At 26.5% G+C, this 21,570-nt stretch overlaps 1 protein-coding gene across 7 annotated transcripts in view; it reads right to left on the minus strand.

Moving 5' to 3' along the window:
* The window catches only part of LOC129971441 (uncharacterized), a 33,730-nt gene that overhangs the window by 7,806 nt on the left and 4,354 nt on the right, over positions 1-21,570 (minus strand). For 2 of the 7 annotated variants that reach the window (XM_056085205.1, XM_056085209.1), the window contains exons 2-7: positions 12,427-12,524; positions 9,207-9,330; positions 5,505-5,603; positions 4,668-4,815; positions 3,715-3,781; positions 320-380 (exon numbers count right to left, since the gene is read on the minus strand). In XM_056085205.1, the coding sequence (XP_055941180.1) occupies positions 320-380; positions 3,715-3,781; positions 4,668-4,815; positions 5,505-5,603; positions 9,207-9,330; positions 12,427-12,524 (597 nt within the window). The other 5 variants (XM_056085203.1, XM_056085204.1, XM_056085207.1 and 2 more) reach the window with 5 other exon arrangements.

Genomic DNA, 21,570 nt, shown 5'->3' on the forward strand with positions numbered 1-21,570 from the left:
ACTTTTCAACAAAAGTAAATGCATACTTAATAAGAAATCTTTTTTAAAATTACTATCTATTAAAATTTTTATTACTAAAATATAATGCTTACTGATTTTAACCGTTATAGGAATATCTACTTTCAATATGTTTAGTATTACAAATTTTAAAATTACATTGTTTCTAGAAATGTTAGAAAACAATTCTAAAAATAATGTATTTTTATGCATATTAGTTAATAAATGAGAAAAAGGAGCAAAACACTCTTAAATCAACCATTAAAATATTCTATACAATTCTATACAACCACAATTAGATTCTAGAAAAGATTTGAATTACCCCTTCCTCGCCCAAGACAAGGAAAATCTTCTTCCATTCTCTTGTCTTCAAATTTAGAAGCCTTCCATAGAAAGAAGAAAAAAAAACCGGTATATTATAAATCAAGCATTTTAGAAGAAAAAGAAGTAAGAAGAGTTGAATATAGAAGTTAGTTGAGCTTTAAATAATATTTAATATAATTCATATTAAATTTTGTACCCAACATATTTGATTGAAGAATAAAAAATTAATGGAACTTTAATAAACTAAAAGTTAAATTACATGTGAATAAAAAATAAATGCTGTTAATTTTAAATTATAAATAATTTTTTTAAATTACAATTTCTACAAATAAAATTTAAACTTCTGAAATGATTATAATTATACTAAAAAGTAACTGGTATGATAAATAAGAGAAATGCAGCATAATTTTAATATTAAATCTAATTCACATTTGTACTCTTGCTATCTGGCAGCATGTATTTCAAAGACTTGGGGTCTGTATTCAATATACAATAATTTTATTATCAAAATATTTCTGATCAATTTAATTAAATGAGAGAAACAAACACTAAAAACATAAAAATTACATCAATTTTATAAGATAAAATAGGCTTAATTTTTAAGAAATCAGTGAAAGACTCGGTTGAAATATGTGTAACTATCCAAGTAATATTTTAACTTCCAAAAAAAAATCAGAAAATTCTTTGGATTTCAAAACATTAGAATAGAAACCATCTAAACAGATTTCTTTATTAAATTCAACAAAATGTTCTTTGTATTTACTTTTTTTAAAGGAAAATTTCAAATAAACAAATCACCCATTCATTCTTAATATTATTACTGCATTGCTTTTAACAAATATGGATTTAAGCAAATAGCAACTTTTAAAACAAATTTTCAGACAAGCATCCATTTTTTTTTTTTTTTTTTTTTTGCACAATTTTTCTCAAATACAAAACGATCTGCTAAAAAGTTTGTTTATTTATTAATTTATTTCAGTTTCAGTAACTCACTAGTATTCAGGCAGCGTAAAGTCACTATTCCAACATCAGTATTTATTTATTCAAGTCTTGCAAATTGATCTGATCTATGCAGAAAAAAAATGAAAGCAAATAAAAAATGACAAGCTTCCATGATTTAACAGTCACAAATGATGCTGTTTAATTTTTCAAGCAATGAAGTTTTTAATTCTTGCAATATTTAAAGAGATTGGCATCTTTTAGAAGAAAAAAAAATTTTTAATTCCCTGTACTTTCCTGAATTTTAAGGAAAAATTCAAAATTCCCTGCATTTCTCTGCTTTAAAGAAGATTTTTAAATTCCTAATTCTTCTGGTGCCACGGCAACCCAGTGTAATGCTCCACTGACAAATAATTATTGCATATCAATAATTACAAACTAGCTGTCCTAATTTGTTTGACATTTAGAATAAAAAAACAAAACAAAACATCACTTCAATTATTTTTTTACAAATTCTTGTTAAAGCTTTTGATAAACATAAGAATATATATATATATATATATATATATATATATATATATATATATATATATATATATATATATATATATATATATATATATATATATATATATATATAATGAGCATTTTTAAGAAAATATTTAAATTTATTACAGTCAGAAAATTTTGAATGCAATGATACAAGTGATTGCCATGTTCAGTTCTGGTATAAACAAGAATAACATGAAATAAAGAGGAGTTAAGTAGCATTATGAAGAGCAAAATACAGCAGACAGAAATAACATGAAATAAAGAAGAGTTAAGTAGCATTATGAAGAGCAAAATACAGCAGACAGAAATAACACAAAGAAAATCACTTTTTGTACCACACTATTTCTCAAATGTATAAGTTGTACATTATTCTTATATATATGCTAAAACTACAGACAGTATTTTTTCATCAAATAAGCAATTATTTTTTCTATCGTTATTAAAGGCAATATTATAAAATTCTGTTTAATCATTGGAATGTGAATGTAGCATAGCAATGATATATATATATATATATATACACAGAACTTTTTTTCTAAATATATAACTTTGCAAAATTCTAAGTTTCTGGATGCAGGAAGCAAAAAGTAAAGAAAATTATAAAAGTGACCTTTTTTTTTATTTATATACATTACGATCACAATTAAATGAATCAGTTTGTATAAGATCATTTTGATAAAATTTATCTTATTTAATATCTCATGAAAGAAATTTTACAATTTTTACTCCTACTTGCTTAAAAATTTTTTTTGTAAGCAACTAAATAATAATTAACTTTAAACTATTGTGACATTATAAGAAAAACATCCAAGATGACATCCAATTATTCAGGCTTCTGTAACACAATAGAATGAAAAATTAATACAACATGATCAATAGAATGGAAAATTTAAATTCATGACTGGCAGAATATTTTACATTACTAAAATAATGTGACTCTAGACAAAAAGGAATCTCTAATTGGAAAAACTACATTTTAAGTCCTCTTTTAAAAAGTTCATGATCAAGTTTAAAAAACAGACTTGATAAGTTTACGAGAACTGAGAAAATGTATGTGCATGAAGATGAATTCAACATCTAAAAGAGTATCATAATTCTTAATAGTTTAAATCAAAATTTTCTATATTTCAATTAAATCTATTAAATTTATTTTTGAGCTTATATCCAAGACTACAAAAATATCTGTAGATTAATCACAGTAGAATTACAATTAAGGCACATTAGAATGTTTTTGAGAAAAATTTCAAAATAAATTGAATCTAATTTATTGAACTAACACACTGTTAAAAATGGAATTAGCAATGACTTCCTGGTGAGCAGCCTCAAACAATCGAAACAGATAAGGAGATTAAAAATGTATTAATTTAAACACTAAATAATTTTTTAAACACTAATACATTTTCATAACTAAGGCACCTTACCCAAAATGCTTTATTGTAAATACAACATCATTAATCCCTAAAAAGTGCTAGCAACTCCTCAAACTATATATTAGAATCTCTAATTAGGACATTGGCAATGAAAATCAACATGCAATGATAAACAAACATCACGATATCAGGATACCAGATCTTAAGCTGCCTTAAAAATTCATCAAAAACCATTTGAAAAGAATTATTATACAAGCTTATTTTCTAGACACTCCGTTCAATCTTGAATGTCTTTGCTCTAATTATGGCTAGTTTCCTTTTTAGAGGATTACTTTATCATCATGTAAAAAGTAAATATTTGACAGACATGAAAATTATGAATAAGCATTTTTAAACATAGCTCTTTTACTAATCTACTATGGTACTTCATACCATATTTGCAAACATGATTTGAAAATTAGCAAATCTGATTTATGTATACCACAAAATTTTATATAAATAAGAATCATATAAAAAGTACTGAAATACCAACCTCACTTGGTTGTTTTGGTTGTCTTGGAATAGGAGCTGGTATGGAAGAACCCGAATTTAAATTTAACCTGAAAATTTAATATATTTTAATCAATGTTTTAGTCTACTTTTGTAAGAATATAACACATTTAAAACATTAGCATAAATATTTAAGTAAAGTTTGTTAGACAACTTTATGCGGATGGATATTCATAGATATGTTGCCCAAATAAAGAAAGATTAATTATATATTAGTCTGAAGTTTATATCTTAAAAGAAACAGAAAAAAAAATATTCCTATTATAACCTGTAGGTACATTCTTTACATTGTTATGTACTTTTATCTTTTTAATTATGGCAATAACATGTTTGCTCTCTTGGGATGAATCTTAATTTATTGGACAGACATTTAGATTTTAATCATAGAATGAATATATTTTACAACTTGTCTTTTTGCTTTCTTTCCACAACAAAAAGAATGAAACATACTGTTAGAATATAAAGGACAGAGTTTATAATTTTGTTTTGTTTTGTTTAGTTAAAATATAGGTAAGAAACATTTGAGCTAATAATTGGAATCTAGTAAATAATCAATAAACAACTATAAAATATATTAAATAATATTAATCTAAGAGTTTACTCATCATCATTAGCAGAGTTTTTACAGAGATGCTACAGGAACTACTTTTAGATTTGGAAACATCAAAATTTATTAAATATGCATTGTAGTGCAAAACTGAAGGGAAATTTAAGGTAACAGTTAAGTTAGGAATTCTTTAACAATTCTGCAAATGTTGATTCATATTATTAAAATCAACCATTGCTCACAATGTGAAACCAATATAGTATATTAAAAATTACTAAACAAAGTACTAAACAAAGATTGTACAAAGTACTAACAATTTAGTACAAAGTACTAAACAAAGATTGCAAATATAAATAACATCCACATTAAATAGATTATTTGAATTGTACTTGAAATCAATGCTCTCAGACTTCTGATGAAGTTCTTGATACAACTGCCTTTTAGCAGATGCACCAAGAAAAGGTGCTGGTTCAACAATAGATCCAGGAGGTCGTTCTTTAGTAGGTATGTATCCTGGTGCTGGTTCATCTCGTTCTGCTAAAATAAAAAAGCAGCCTGAAAATAACTGTAAAACACTAACAATAATGGAGAATAAATGTGCATAAAGAAATCTGAAACAGACTAAAATTGGAAAGGATTGAAAACATTCAATTAATAAATTAAATTTATTCTATTTAATTGAACATTGTATGTCAAGTTAAAACATTTTATAAAATAATAGAAGTGGTTCAATATTTATAGTATTAAATCCTAGCTAGATGAGTTTTACAATTTACAGATTTCATACACTTGAGCTATGAGGGCAACACCAGTCAAACACTCAATAAACATTATGATTATATAAATTATAAATGAGATAAATAGATACTTTAATTTTCCTTGTTAATATAATTCCAGTTCTTTATGATGTGAAGGAAATAATTTAAAAATTAACCAAAACAGAAAGACAGTAAACATAATACTCAAAGCAAAAGTCCCTTAAAAATGAAGTACTATGTTTAGTTTCTATCCTACAATGATGGATGGTCTGGAATCTTCACATGATTTCCAATTAAAGACAAGGATTTAAGAGAAGAATTAAGACAAGGATTAATTAAAGACAAGATATTCCAGTACAAATTCTAGGAGCAAATGGGAATTTAAAAACAGGCTCCATGATAAGTATTTTTTGAATAATTTCTTTTTAATTATGACTACACACATTATATATGAAAACTAAAATTAACCTTCTAGGTCCCAAATTTCATCTGATTTCATAGGTAGAGCTTCTGAATAGCTTGGAACAGCAGTTCGTCCTTTAAATGGATTATTCTTGTCTAGGGACTCTGTAAAGGAAATTCAAAAGTTTTATGTATATTACTTACAAAAGACACTATTTAATACTTTCATATTACAGGAATCTAATATTTCAAATATACATAGAAAGGTGACCATAAGAAAACTATGAATCATGGAAATGAAGTCTTTTAATGATATAATATGGGAGTAATATCTTAATATATGCTTAATGGTCATTTGTTTTGTTTGCAATTTTTAAAATAAAAATATTAATGTTAAATAATTATATAATAAACTCATCAGATATCTTAATTCTATAGCTAGTATACTTAATTAAAGAAAACCTAGCAATAATAAAAGACTAATAACAAAACTAAGAATAATAATTATAAGAATTCACTTGTAAAAATAAATGGATATATAAAAGCAAGGCAATTAATTACATTATCAGAACAAATAACTAGGATTATTAATTGGCAATGACCTAAACTTATTTGAAAATTAATAAATATTTGGATTAATAGAAAAATAAGTTTCTTTTAAAAGGTTTTTGGTTTGAAAATTTCAATTTCATAACATATCAAAATTAGGTATTTGTTAGGTATTTGAATGAGACATTTTCTTTTTGCAGCTCATTAAATATGCACAAATCCTATCTTATATAAACCTATCATCAAATAATAACTTTATTTCTGACACAATAGCATCAGGTTATAATTTAATGCAATTTAAAGCTGATTTAGCAATATTTTTGTGCGATAAATTCTTCCTTAAAGAGATATAAATTCCCTCACATTTTCACTACAACTGAATTTCTACACTTTATGCAATTTTTATACATAAACAAAAGTTTGTAAAAGTTTAAATAATTCTTCATTAGGCCAAAACTAACTCAATTCTTGCTCATTTTCAAGCAAAACTGATTATTATAGAATTAATCTCTTTGTGATCTATGCATTCAAATAGTGTTTTTTCTCTATATTAACCACTTGTAGTGTGGTCTTTCTGAAACTTGTTTGCATACTTCCTAATAAGGATAGGGAATAATCCCTTCTGCATAGAAATTATGGGCATAGGATAAGATCACAAATGCCATGAATGTTCATATTTCCAGTTTCCGAATCCTGCATATGAGCATTTTGTGCTTTGTAATAGAGCAAAGAATAACAAATATGCATTTTGGACAATTTCTTTTTGACTAATTGAGGATCATAATTTTAGATAACAGATCACATATTAAATTTCATTTATTTTATTTGTTGTGGTTTGAGTTATCTTATTTACATTCATATAAAAGCACAGCAGAATATTTATTCAAATGTACAAAGAATGTAAATGTACAGTAGCAGATGCATGCAAATGTACAGAATATGTAAATGCACAGTAGCTGGCCAACGATAGATTTTATTCAAAATTTAATATAGATCTGCACTTTGGATATTTTAAACATGTACCAAATTTAATCCATTTAACTTTTGACATTTTATAGTTATCAATTTCATTTATTTTGGACAGACAAGCTTCCTGCCGATACATTCCATTGAAAATTTAACTGAAATCAACAAATTTCATCTTTCTAGCACAAAGTGTTGTTGGTTTATCATGCTCACAACCAAGCATAATTCTACAAATACATTTATCAGATTCAGGGTATTCTGAAAGGCAGAGATTTGTCACACTCTCATGGTCAAATTTTTGGTAATGTGATGATTTCTATGCTTTCTATTTATATACCACATATATGACAGAAAAATATCAGAATCATTCAGCCTCAGTTTTTGACATAAGAAAGCAAAATATAATCTGTGATAAAAAAAATAAAAAAACACATTGTGTCTGTATATGCTATAATGCAAATTGACTTTCTTACTGGCATCCATAAAAATACTAAAATAATAATAATAATAATAATGGAAATTATCCTTTCCATTGACACTTTGTCATTTTTCTTTATGATTTTATGATTCTGAATATATTTCTAAAAGACAATTTCAGAAATTATAAAAATGCCAAATTTCATACCAATTTGTCATTATCCAACTTACAATTATCAATTATTATATCCATAATAAATAACAAAATATCGATTAAACATTTTCATTGAATAATACCAAAGGGAAAGAAGCATGTAAATAAATGTAAAAAGTGCTTAATATTACAATGACAACTATCAATTTAAAAATATCTTAATAAATATAGTGTTTTTTATGTATGTATGTGTGCAAATTCATAATGTAAAAAAATTAAAGTCAAGAAAAATAATAATAGAAAGGAAAACATATAGCAGATCTACAAAATTTCCTCAAGTTTCAGATTAAATCAAAGCAAAGGATGCTGAGTATGGAAGAAAAAAAGAGAGAGAGAGAGAGATTATATATTGATATTATACTGTTAAAAAGAGCAGAGGAAGATTTGTTTTCTATAGAGAACAACTGGTGTTGGTGTAAGCTTGATTTTATTGCAAGGATCAAGCTTTAAATAAAAGCAAGGATATATATACGCTTACACCAACATACATGATATAAAAATTACAGATATTTAATTTTTAAAAAAGTAAAGTAGAGATAAATTTCCTGCGAATGAAAATCATATTGAAATCTCTAACTATATGGTCATTTAGATTCAAAACATTAGAATGAAACAATGAAATGCCATCATTATAAAAAATAAAAAAAACAATGTGTTTTTTTAAATATTTTTTGCTAAAGATTGGACTTATTCAACCATGCCATCATTCAATTTTAACCAATTCATTGGTGGTGCTATATAAAGCAGCACTAACATTTCAAGTTGCTGGTGACCTGAATTCTATTGAATCGAAAACTACTAAAAAAATTAGAAAGAATATGTAGAATCTTTCAAGATACTCAATAATTATCTCTTAAAATTTTCTCAATAAAGTCGGAAAGGGTTTTTTTTTCCTAGCAAACTTAGTGACATTATTGTTTGATGAAAAATTAATCATACTTTATAGGCTGCTTATCTACTCAATGAAGCTATCAATGTTATAAAATTGTCTACTTCCAGTTGATATTTCACCAAAATCATTTAGTTCTGAATGATATCATGGACTGAATACTATAAGTAGTTAATAGGAAAATCTGTATAAAAAAAGCAAAATAAAAATAGATGCATAAGAATGGCCATTATACAATGTCTACAACATGCTGTAACTGGGTAATAGTCTATTGAAAATAGAATTACTTACAATTTTCTAAAAAAAAAAAGATACGATTATCAAAGAAAGATACTTTCTATTACTAATCTTTAAGGTAACAGTTCTCAAAAGATAACAATCATAATCATCTTGTTTTATTATTTTAGTATTTTAAAAACAAATCTGAGAAAATGATCATCTACATTTTACAAATCCAAGCTGCAAGTTAAAAGAAATTATCATATTTTTTTAAATAATCAATTAATCTCAAAATTAATAAATAATAATAATCCATAAATCAATACCAAACAGCTTTTCATAAAGGTATAATTCTTGTTTTCCCATTTTTAAAGATCTTATGGGCATGCATCTTATTTATGATTTTTTAAATATATTCAATGAAATTAATATGTGAGATTATAAGCGAAAATATCTTTTAACATTAGTAACTATTCTGAAACAAAAACAAAGGAATTTTTTTATGTATACTAACCTGATAATAACCTGTCTAATGGAGCCTTATTGGGACAGTGTAATAAATGATAATCCTTTTCCAGGTAAGGCAACACATGTGTAGCATTAAAAGGACAGGTGAATTTAATTTCATTCAAATGATTCTATAAAGAAACAGAAATAAATAAATTCAAACACCAACAATATTTTCCGTACATCTCAAAAATGCAAATTAAATAAATTTGAATTTCCCATTTATTACACTTCTATTCTTCAAACATTTTATTTACAAAATTTTCCCCAAGAATATTTGATTTCCATAAGGAAAACAGTTTCTATACATCAAGTATAATGTGTATTAGCTCAAAAACAACAACAAAATTTATAAAGGAATATTATGCATTCCTACCTGAAAATTAAATAATGAATATTCTTTTATAATATATACATAAATAAATAAAAAGGAAAGTAATTTAACAATTTTTTTACCTTTTTTCTTCCCAAAATTTAATTGTAGCTGATTATGCCATTGGTTAAAAAATAATGTATAACTGATAAAGAAACACAATGATGATAATGAGAAAAACAAATATAGGAATCCTTGAAAACAAGTAATGGGAATATTTCAAACTGTGATAAGGTTGGCAATTTGAAGAGAGTTTTATCTCTTTCATTACAAATGGTTAAAAATGCTTATGACAGAAAAAGGACTATAAACATACATTGCCAGCAGATTTTCCAATAGAACACATATTTGTGATTTTTCATTGAAAATTTCTTTGATAGCAATTTTTTAAAGCCTTCCCTTTAACCCTAAAAAAATTAACTTTGCATAGTCATTTTCAGTATGTACTTCTATACATCAAAAATTTCATATATTTAATTTTTTCCAATGAAATTTCAAATATGATATATAGAAGTTCAACAAACATGAATAAATAATAATAATAATAATAATAATTTTTTAACATATCTGAAATTTAATGTAAAACTTCAGTTTGAACAAAATGTTTCTTTTTTTTTTTTCATATATAATATATAATACTTTTAAATTATTCAAGATGAGTTGGTCTAGTGCTGTATTATTTTATATCATTGCTATTACTGAAGAGGTAAAGGTACTTTTCCATCCATTCAACTGTGACTACATATAAACTGAATATCAATGGTATTTTAACCCTATGCATCAACACAAACGCTTTTTTTACCAACTATATTCCTTTGGGATTGTTACACTTAAAAAAGTTGAAAAATTTTTGAAACTGCTAAAATTTAAGATTTATAATTTCTAATATTGCATTATTGAAGAGTACTAAACAAAATGTTAAAAGTTTATTAGTTTCAAGACTAGGAATTTCAAAATATTTTTTCCTGAATTTTAAAAATTTGTTACCTTTTAGAAAATGTAACTAAAAAATTATTTACTTCTTAATTAATATCATATTTTCATGAAAAATTGACATAGTATTAAAAATATAGATAAAATTAGTAGAAAACAAATATCACTTTGTTCCAAAATGCATTTATAAGATATTTACAGAAAAAAAAGGTGATTTATTTTTTTAAATTCTAGATAATAACAATTTGTAAAATACAAAAAAAAATTATTATGATAGATCTTATGAAAAAAAAAAACTTACCCCCTCTAAAAAAAACTTATACAGAGGGAAAAAAATTGAAACAATAATTATACATGATTAGCAATTTTTAAGCATCTATGTCATTTAAAATTCTGCTGTTCTTTTATAAGTGTTTTAGCTGCATTTTCCAGACTTTTAAAAATATTCTTTTGACCTTTAAATTAAATAGGTCTGTAATCTACATTGATATTTTTAATCCCACCAAAGAAAAATGTGTTTTTTGTTTTGTTTAAGTTATAAAGCATAAACTTATGTTTATTCTTATATTCATAAAAAATTCTTTAAAAAATCTTTAGATTATTATTCACACATTCTATTGTATGACAAAAATATAATTTATAAAACAGAAATTTTATCTCTTTAGAGCTGAAAATTCTAAGGTAAAAATAATTGACCGATTAATGAAATAATTTTGATATGCACTTTAATTATGGTTTTCTCATAGATAAATTTTAAACTGTTTTACTTAAATATATATTTCTAGTTGGAAAAATGCATTAAAGAATGTGAGGAATTACATTTTATGTTGCCTCAATCAATATATGCAAAAGTTATGAAAGTTAAATTTTTACACAAACCCCAGTCATGTGCAGAAAAATATTTTTAACTACCATCTAAAATAAAAAAATTAAAAAAGTTCCACTCCACAAACAATCAAAACTGAAAAAAAAAAGTATGTATCAAATTTGAGATCCTTTCAATGGCAGTTCCAAGTAAGATCATCTAAGCAATAAGTAGCTCTGATTAGAAGTTAATTGGCTTAAAATAATGAATTGAAATTTTCATTTGGTTAATTTTAGTTGTAAAAGAGTGAAAATGCAAATCTTTTAAAGCATTTTTAAAATTGAGAGTATATTTTTATCTCTAACATTAGAAATTAGTTATTGGGCGCAATTACAATAGATCTCTTGTATATGTCCTGTTTCAAAGTTGCATAAGGGATATTTTAGGATGAATGTCAAATTTTGAATCATAGTCACATATGAAACAGCAGAATATTTTATACATATTAGTGAGATAATGCTTGTTCTAATAAATTTAAAGCATATCAGGTCTACATACAAAGCAGATCATTGCCAGGATCAAATGTCAAATGCATATTGCTTATATTATCAAAACCAAAGTTCTGCAGCCTAGAACACATCGTCCTTTAAAATAATATAGCTGAAGGTATTTGTTGAAGTATAAAATTTAAAATTGCAGATATAATCAAAGCTTAATAGAGCTTTCCTGTATTATAAAAGTAAGACTTTTTATTTCAATATATTTTTAAATCCATGGTCATTGAAGACCTTGGTTTATAGTCATTGCAACCTATTAAAAAGTTAGAAGTATGATACCAATGAATTTAAGAAAATAATTAGGTTTGAATAAAATTCTGTTTTAAATTTTAATAATTGATGCTTTGTGAAATGAAACTTTATATTTAAAATGCAAGTCATTTAATTTCATGAATATTTTTCTATAACAAAATGCATATAAATTCTCATTACATTTTTTACCAGGATTATAGTTGTTCAAGGCTTTCTTCATGCTGATAAGTTTTCATTGATTAGCTTACCACAGATTCATAAGTTACAAGAAAAAAAATTAATAATTTCACATTCTTTGAATACATACCAATCTGCATCGTGTAATATGAAGTTGCATTCTACTTGCCTTTACTTTATGTGCTTCATCATATGGACAAACTAATAACTTATTTTCAGACATTGTTCCTACAGTAAGATGATACATTAAAAAAAATATAATTAAAAACAAAAATACTCAAATAAAATATTTTTAATTTACTAACATATACACAAAAATTAAATTAATTCCCAATAAAAATTTGGAAGGGAAAAAAAGGAAACTAATTTATTATCTTGACATTCATAAATTTTTTAAATTATTCTGAGTAAAAAGTTTTACTAAAAATTAAAAACTTATCTAGTTTACATTTATTCTTTGGCTTGTTTTTAATTGTATAAGAAAATCTAAAAAATTATCTGATCTACAAATGATATATTTCAAATAACTTTTGGTTTAGAAAGTAATTACTATAAGTTATATTAATCAAATAAACATTCAGTTATTTAATATTAATCTTATAAAATTGACAAACATTTTTTAAAAAATAAGTTATATAAGCTTAAATAACTATAACTACAACTTATATTTCAAGAAGTCTTACTTAATAGTTTTATCAAATTCAATAAAATTCATTATAATACTGTAATAAGGAAACAAGAAATTAAAATAGTTGATAAATTACATGATTATATCATTCTTAATTTTGATAGTAAGGTTGTTTTATTTCTTAAATAAGCAGAAAAAATATAAATAAAATAAATAATTTTGATTCTTGAATCATTACTAAAGGCAAAATTTAATTTAAAAAAGAATCTAAAAAAGTGATGGTCCGACTTTTAAAAAAAAATCATCCATAACACAAAATTAGACATTTTACTATAAGAATCAATATTAAGATAATAGACTTAACATTAGTAAAATTGTCAGCTACCACACGAAGAAAGGAACTATTTCCAGAAGTGTGAAATAATAAATACCAGATTATTGTTTCTAGTAATTAAAGCTAGAATAACACATTACATATACGTAAAAAGCAAACAACTACACATTTCAGAAGCCAGGTCATTTCAGTTTAAAATAAATCACGGAACAAAACATATGATAAAATTTAAACTTTACAAAATGAAATTAACAGAAAATTACGACAAAAATATATATTCTGAAGTCTCGGTAATCACTGAACAGCAGATTAGAACTAAGGTGAATCTTCCAAAAATCTTCATTAGATGAAATAACGAACATAAATTCAAAGAACACACACACATAAAAAATATATTCTTCAAGTATAAATACTAATAACTTCTGGACGAACACATAAGAACTGTTTTGCAAAAACAGACGACTTTCATTTTCGCCAGTTACAGCAATAAATACCAAAATAACTTCGTTAAAAATGTCTTACTTACAAGTATAAAAACAAAGCAGTTCATAAAAACAAATGATTACCAACGATGTTTTAAAAAAACTGCTTTGAAAAATCTTTCCTTTGTTGCAACTTGTACGAAATTAGCGGGATATCAAAAGGATATCATATAGTAAAAATTTGGATATTGTGCTTGCGCGTGATCGCTTCATATATTAAAATAGTTGTCGCGCTTTAGACGCTTGAAAACACTAAGAACAATAACTTTTGTTTCACTCCTTTTTATTAATTGTGAAGATGAGATTCATAATTTGTCGTATAACTAGATTTAAATCCCAATAGATAGTTTCAATTTCAATTCCAAATGCGCATGCGCATTAAAACATTACTTGTTGAAATAATAAGATAGTAGCGAATATAGTTCAGTTACAAGATTGGTGCGAGCATATAGGCAATGCCGCATTGTGAAAAAGCAGACCTTAACTTTCTGTGCATAAACAAGAGCATGCTCTAATTTAATAAATTTTGAATGTGATCTCTGAATCCATCAACAATCTAATAGTATTTTTTAAAGAGTTTCAGCAACTACCGTTCAGCAGAAACTGAGCAAAAAACCATATACTTCTTTTCGAGGAGAGAAAACTTTCAAAAAGTACCGCTGCACAAATATTGTGATGAATAAGGCGCATTCGTTCCTTTACAGTTTATGAAAAGAACGTTCTGTTAGAAGTATCAATTTCTACTATTGCGCAAGTGCATTTATTCTGCTATTAAGGGCACGATATTCAATGTTCGATATTATGAATGCGGCACACTCTGAAAGTATCAGTATAGTGATGTAAAACAATGTGCGTCATAAGGTTCCTGTCCACCGTTTATGAGAAGTATCATCTCTAAAATTTCATCAACTTTACTTTTCGAGTTTTGAAGTGCGGTTTTAACTTTTGGGTTTCAGGAAGAAACTCTTTATTTATTTTTTTCCCTCTCTATAATTTTCTTTTTGTAAGTAATTTTTTTCTCTTTATAAGACACATTATAGAGAATAAATTTTCTCTATAATATGACTTACAAAGAGAAAAATTCAAAGATCCTCTCCCCTTCTTTCAACTGCGTTTGCTGAAAATGATCTCTTTGATTTCGACCGCCTGTTGCAATCATGAACTATTTATCTCCTCCTTCAAGGTTGCTCTCTTGCTGTTTTGTCCTTGCTTGTACTTTAAAAGCGACTTTGTATCATAATTCTATTTTATTTTTTTCACTTAAAATGATAATTCACTAATTTTGCCAAAGACTCTATTAAATTAAATATTACGACGTAGTATAAATTATGAAATTTTCTGCTGGTGTTATTCGGTTCATAAACAAAACATCACAAATTTTATAATCATTTACATAGATAATATGAATAAAAATCTGCATTGCAATTATTTTGAAATGTGAAAATTAATTAAAATTTTATAAATTTCTAAAGGGTTCTTTTAAAACTTAAACATTGCAATATAAATTGCATTTTATTTTTATGCATTATTTCTAACAAATCACAATTTTATAAACAAAGTAGAGATTTATATATAATATTTTAAGATTATATTTGCTTGCATTTTCCATTTAAAAATATTCACTTTTTTCTTTGTGTATCACATCGGTTACACTATTCTTCTATTCCATAGATTAAAAAACATAAATGAATATTTTAATATTAATATGCTGCATACAAAATCGATAATATTTTTTTTACTTAGTGTAATTCGAAACTTTTGTAATTTAAATAAACAGTAGTATAATTCTAAGTAATATCAATTTTTCGTAATATTAATATTGCTTAGAATGCAGGCTGAATTTTTTTTCTGAGAACGTTTCATTACACGTTGCATTTTTGTAAAGCACTTTTAAGAGTTTTGTATATAATCAATCAATAAATAATAATAATTTTATTCAAAATATTTTTAAATGCAAATAATTATCAGATTTAAAAATCGTACATCAACAAAATAAAACTGGGTATGATTTACTTGCAATTTGATATGCAAGTGTTAATTATCGCTTACACGTTAATTCATGCGTATAAGTCGATATAATAGATAATTTGTATATAACTATTATTTCTTAGGGTAATATTATAGTTGCGATTAAGTGTAATATTAGGGGCCGCGGTGACCTGATGGTAAGGTTTCGCCTTCGGAACCGAAGAAGCGCCGTATAAACGGGCCCAATGACCGCCAAATCCATCTCGGTCAAACGCCCACCCGCTGGTCCGGCATGGCGCGGAAAAGGAGGAGCCAGCTGAGGGGCCGTCCTCGTCATCTGACCGGGGTTCAAAATTACGAGGTCCGCCCCAAAATAGCCCTAGTATTGCTTTAAAACGGGACGTTAATATAATTAAACTAAACTTATATCAGTGTAATATAATTATTCTGAAAATACTATCATATAATTTTTTTTCTGTATGAAATTATTGATACAGGTTAACATTCGCTATTAAAGATGAGTATTATTGATACTGGAAAACTGATATTACAAAAATAAAGAGTGGGGAAAAAATAAAAACATTTCGATACGGTCCAATATAATTGATGAATGAAATTAAGCTTACTCATTTTGTGCATCCTAAGAATGTTTCTTTTGGAGGGAAAAAATATCGCCAAAACATTATTCACTAAATGTTTCCTACTGTTTATAACAATTTGAAAAAAACCAACGGAGAGGAGGAGGGTATATGCTTCGCAGACATACTCTTATGGAGTGCCAGGGAGACAAAACATTAGGACGTTTATACAAAAGGGTAAAAGGGTTTTGGATAAAACAATAGGTCCATATAAATCGCGGATAAAGGGATGAGAGAAAATTGAAAGGAGGAGATTTTTACATTTAGCAATAAAGTGAAAGATTATTGGTGGAATTAAGAGGAGTAATAACCACTCATTTTTCTACGTATCAACCCTTAGGGAAGTACAATCGTCGAAAAGTTCTAGTCTCGGGATCCTGAGAAGAACAGTGAAAAAGTAAAAACTTAATAGAAATTTTATCGTTTTCATATTTAATAATAGTTGTAATTAAATTAACAATAATATGCTAGTATATTTATATATTTTTAAAAACTCAAGAAAATTCTAGTTCATTTTTATTGATTAATTTCTTTATAATTAATATATTTAGGAAATCATTCTTAAGTCTATTCAGTAAATGTTTATTAATCCACAGAAATAAGTGCAGCCCATTTAAATAATAACGAAAATATAAAACGAAAAATAAAGCATTTTCAAAGATGCAAAATTTTTAGAAAGCGGAAAACTAATATAAACTGTTTTATAGTGAAAGCTTTATATAAATGGTTTTTGATTACAATTTTTTTATACGGAAATAAACTACACTGTAAATTTTATTTTGTTTGAACTGAAATGGTCTAATTAACATCTACAATACATTAATTTCGATTTCACTGATGAATTTGGCAATCAAATTCAAAACCTTGTTTAGAATTCTTTTATTTATAACATTCGGTTTTAATGTCCTGCACCTCTTGCCATTCGTAATAAAATATTGTGCATTTTTGTTAACTCGTGGCATTTTCAAATATATCAAAATTAAAAGAAGCAATATATTATGTAAAATTACTTTTCTTTTTAAAAAATATTGTCTATCTAAATAGGATGGATAGTTCAATTTAGTTTAGTTACATTAAGGTCCAGTTTTTTAAGCAGCACTAGGGCTATTTTGGGATGGATCTCGTGATTTTGAACCGTGGCTAGATGACGAGGACGACAGCTGAGCTGGCACCCCCACTCCAAACTTCCGCACCACACCAGCCGGAGGACGTTTCAGCCCCACGGATTTAATGTGCACCAAAGCCGTTTACACGATGGTTCTTTGGTGGAATCGGGTCTCGGACCTGAAACCCTCCGATTCCGAGACCTTACCACCAGGTCACCGTAGCCTACGGGATGGATAGAAATGAATATAGAAAGACTAATGTATCAATGAATATAACAAATAACTAGTAAACAATAAAAATAGTAAATAATAATAAATAAATAATAATAATTAGTCAACAACAACAATATTTTTAAAAAGAAATTTTTCTTTATTTCATATCGAAAAATCCCCAAGAAAATATAAAGTAAATAGTCGAATGACGCCACACTTTATAATGTACCAGTCAAAATGACTTCATGTTTCGCAGAAATTTGTTTTCTCCATTTGAAACTTTCAGAAAATTCAATCAAAAGATTAACGATAATTTTAAACTGAAAATTTAAGCATTGCTTTTTCTTTCCGTTTTAACGCCTTCTCCTATTTTATTGAACCAATAAACGGCATTGAAAACTAACCATATCTGTTTTTGCAAATCATGCCCTTGATCGATTGTTTTAAATTGAAGAGATGAAATGGCTTAATTTTATGATGTGAAGAAATATTTATTATTTTTCCAAAACTTAGCTTCCCAGTTTGAAGTTAAATGAGAGCAGTAAAATAACAGTCAGATTATGAGGCTATACCTATATAAGCACTCTGCAAGCAAGTTTCAACACCACACTTACATTAGAACACAGAATTAATGTGTAATATCGCATTTATGACAAAACTGATTTCGATCCCATGCTCTTTCACAGTCGAGCCTTACACAATAAGCGCGATTTCTTATAATTCTATTAATTTGGTAGTGAATAATTCTTCTATAAAACTAAATTTAACAGCAGTTATCAATTTAAGATCAATCACAATAACTTCAAAGCAATTTTTATTTATAAAAATAATTCAGTTACATTAAGAATTAGAATTTAATTATTTTTAAACACTAAATCAACATATTATCTGCAGTATTTATTTCTAACGTTATTTTAGAAGCTTTTTTTTTTACTTTCTGTTATCTGAAGAGTACGAAGAGATACTGTTATAATCATCAAAATATTCAAAGTCGATATTTTATCGAATCCTCGCATTTCAGATCTCCCTAAGTTTGCAAAAAAAAAAAAAAAAAAAAAAAAAAAACGCACACGTTTTTGCAATTCTGACTATCTTTGAACAGCTTCGGATCAAATTGAAAATATGAGCCAGCAAATTTCATCTATCTAGTTGACGATCTTAATACCAAATTTCTACATTTCTATTAAATTTTAAACTAAATTTGAGTGCCTGGCTTACTAACTAGAATAACTAGAATATTCAAGGAACTAAATGAACTGAATTCGATGTACAGTTTTAACATTTAAAATGTAGGCAAATCAAATTTTGAATGAAATTTGCATGTATATGTGCAGGCATGTAAAAGAAATGCGATGATTCAAAATGCAGCAACTTAAATGAAATCTAATATGTGCACTTATAAGTAAAATCGTAATTCTGTGTCAAATTTTGGGTTACAATTGGTTGCAAAAGATGTCCAAAAGGCAAACTCTTTTTTTTTTTTCAATTTTTCTTATGCTACAAAGCATAAAATGCTCATGTGCAAGACTCTGAAAATAAAAATCTAAACATTCCTGGCTTTCACAGTTTTACCCAGAAGTCCACATTTTCTGGGACATGGATTTTTGAGATATAACATCGTTATTAAGGCATACACAAAAAATGTTCTGAAAGACCACGCCTACAAGCTTGTTATAATTCGTAAACGTCATTTGTAATTCGCAAAACATAGGGATAACTAGATATTAAATCATCTTCTCTAGAAATTAACTCACCCCGACAAACTTTTAATAAAATTTTCGGTGATAAATATAATGTTCCGCGAATCCAATGTATAAACGGATCTAGTGCGCGCGAAATTCGTCAAGATTGAATGACAGCTCGCTGGTATGTTGCGGAAGCTTGTAGAAAGGAGCGCCGCCCCAGGTGTCGTCCTCATTCTCTGATCACAGTTCGAAATTGCAATATCTGTCCAAAATAGTCTTAATGTTGCTCTAAAACAAGGCGTTAATGTAACCAAAATAAAGTAATCCCAGAAATTTATTACCTGCTTTGTATTGCGCACTTCGCGTAACGGATTCGATACAAAAGGCGGATACTAAAATGAAATCTTGAAAAGATCCGAAGATCGTAGAATACATGAGTGCAGATCTATGTGAACAGTTTTTAATATGTCGGTGTATTCTATTTCGAATCCACTACCAATAAGATTTCATTCATTTCTAACTCCTTCTTTTCTCGTTTTTTCTAAAAATCAAATTCAACACAATTTCTAAAATTATAATTAGTGCCATAATTCCTTTTTAACGAAAATAAAAAGTTGAATGAAACATTTAATGTTTCGAGAATCCAATGTGGTCTGACATCTTCACATACACGTAACTTACTTTAAGAGGTTTAAATTGTTCTTCGTGATAGAATCTTCTTATGGCATGCATGAGCCAAAATGGAATGTTAGAGACATCTACAGATGGTATAGCAATGATATAAGGCTCCGAAATGCATGAACAATTTTTGAAAAGTCAGTGCTCTCAGTTCGAACCAGCCAACCACAAGATTTCTTTTATTTATTTACATTTCCTCTTTTTTCGTTTTTGAAATGCGTGCTATATACATTATAAAATAGAATGGTTGAACCCCATAATTTCCTTTTTAACAAACCTAACATTTTATATTAAAAAAAAAAAATTCATACATCTGAAAAGATTTCAAAGTAATACATGAGTGAAATTTACAACGGGAGATCTGTATTGTGTATTCAGACATACTAATATTTCTAGGCGTTGTCTGGAGGATCGATAAGAAAATTTGAAGAAATCTGCATTGCGATGACCCATGGTGTAAAGACTTAAACTACAGGATTTTTTTTTTTTAATTCTCTAAGCCATCAGTTTCAGTTCCCCATTTCTTTTATTTATTTATTTATATATACTTTGTTTCTTAATTTTTGAAAATCGGAAGGCACCTTATAAATTTTAATAGCGGCATAATTTTTTAGAACAAAATTCATATTTAAAAAAATAAATGTCAGAAATGTCTGACCTTGCACAACTGACTTATTTTACAAAAGAAAAAGATCTTTATTTTTTTTCTTTTGTTTTAATCCGAATACACATACATGTGAATATTATTATTATATGGTTTTTAGGCATTTTGTGTCCAAAGCAATTTGGATGCTTTGAATCTCACAATAAGTTTAAATACTATAATAGAAAATTTACTTGAGATTCAGCATGAATCAAAGATTTATTTTCTTAAGACATTTTGTCTATCGGATCTGAATGAGACAAAACTCTTTAATTAGAATGGCATTATCAAAAAATTTGCTATAACATATATAAGAAAATGAAACAAAAATCATATATTCTAGTAATTCGCGAATCAAATTGTATTTAAAATTTTTTGGAGCATTATTGTTTTTTTATTAATTAATTATTGTTTTTTTGTGACTAAAATTCTAATTTTATAAAAATGATTTTATTATTTATGATTTTTATGAATTTTTTATGACATGAATTTATGCAATGTAATAAATAAAACTTTTTTTTAGGAAAATTGTTATAAGATTCTGGAAAGCAAAGTTGTACCAGGCCCACTTAGGTTCTAGTTGAACCCTTTTGACATCTTTTCTCTTGTTCATGAGTATTACTAATTTTCCTTTTTCGAGGAAGTATGCGCTTAAATAATAAATGTACATTGCAGTTTCGACAGTATTCTGGTGGTGAAAATAAAATGATCTGTGTTACGAATCTGTAATACTGCTTCCCTACACACTTAGTTTCACAGTGAAGAAGATAATTTTACAGATGTTTTAATGGATGCAAGACTAATGACCTCTGACTACGGTAATAAATTTGGTGACAAAAAAAAATGAAGATTCTAGAAAATACAAGAATTATGGCAACAGCTTTATTAAGATGCAAGTT

This window comes from Argiope bruennichi, chromosome 6 (assembly GCF_947563725.1).
Source record: "Argiope bruennichi chromosome 6, qqArgBrue1.1, whole genome shotgun sequence".
NCBI lineage: Eukaryota > Metazoa > Arthropoda > Arachnida > Araneae > Araneidae > Argiope > Argiope bruennichi.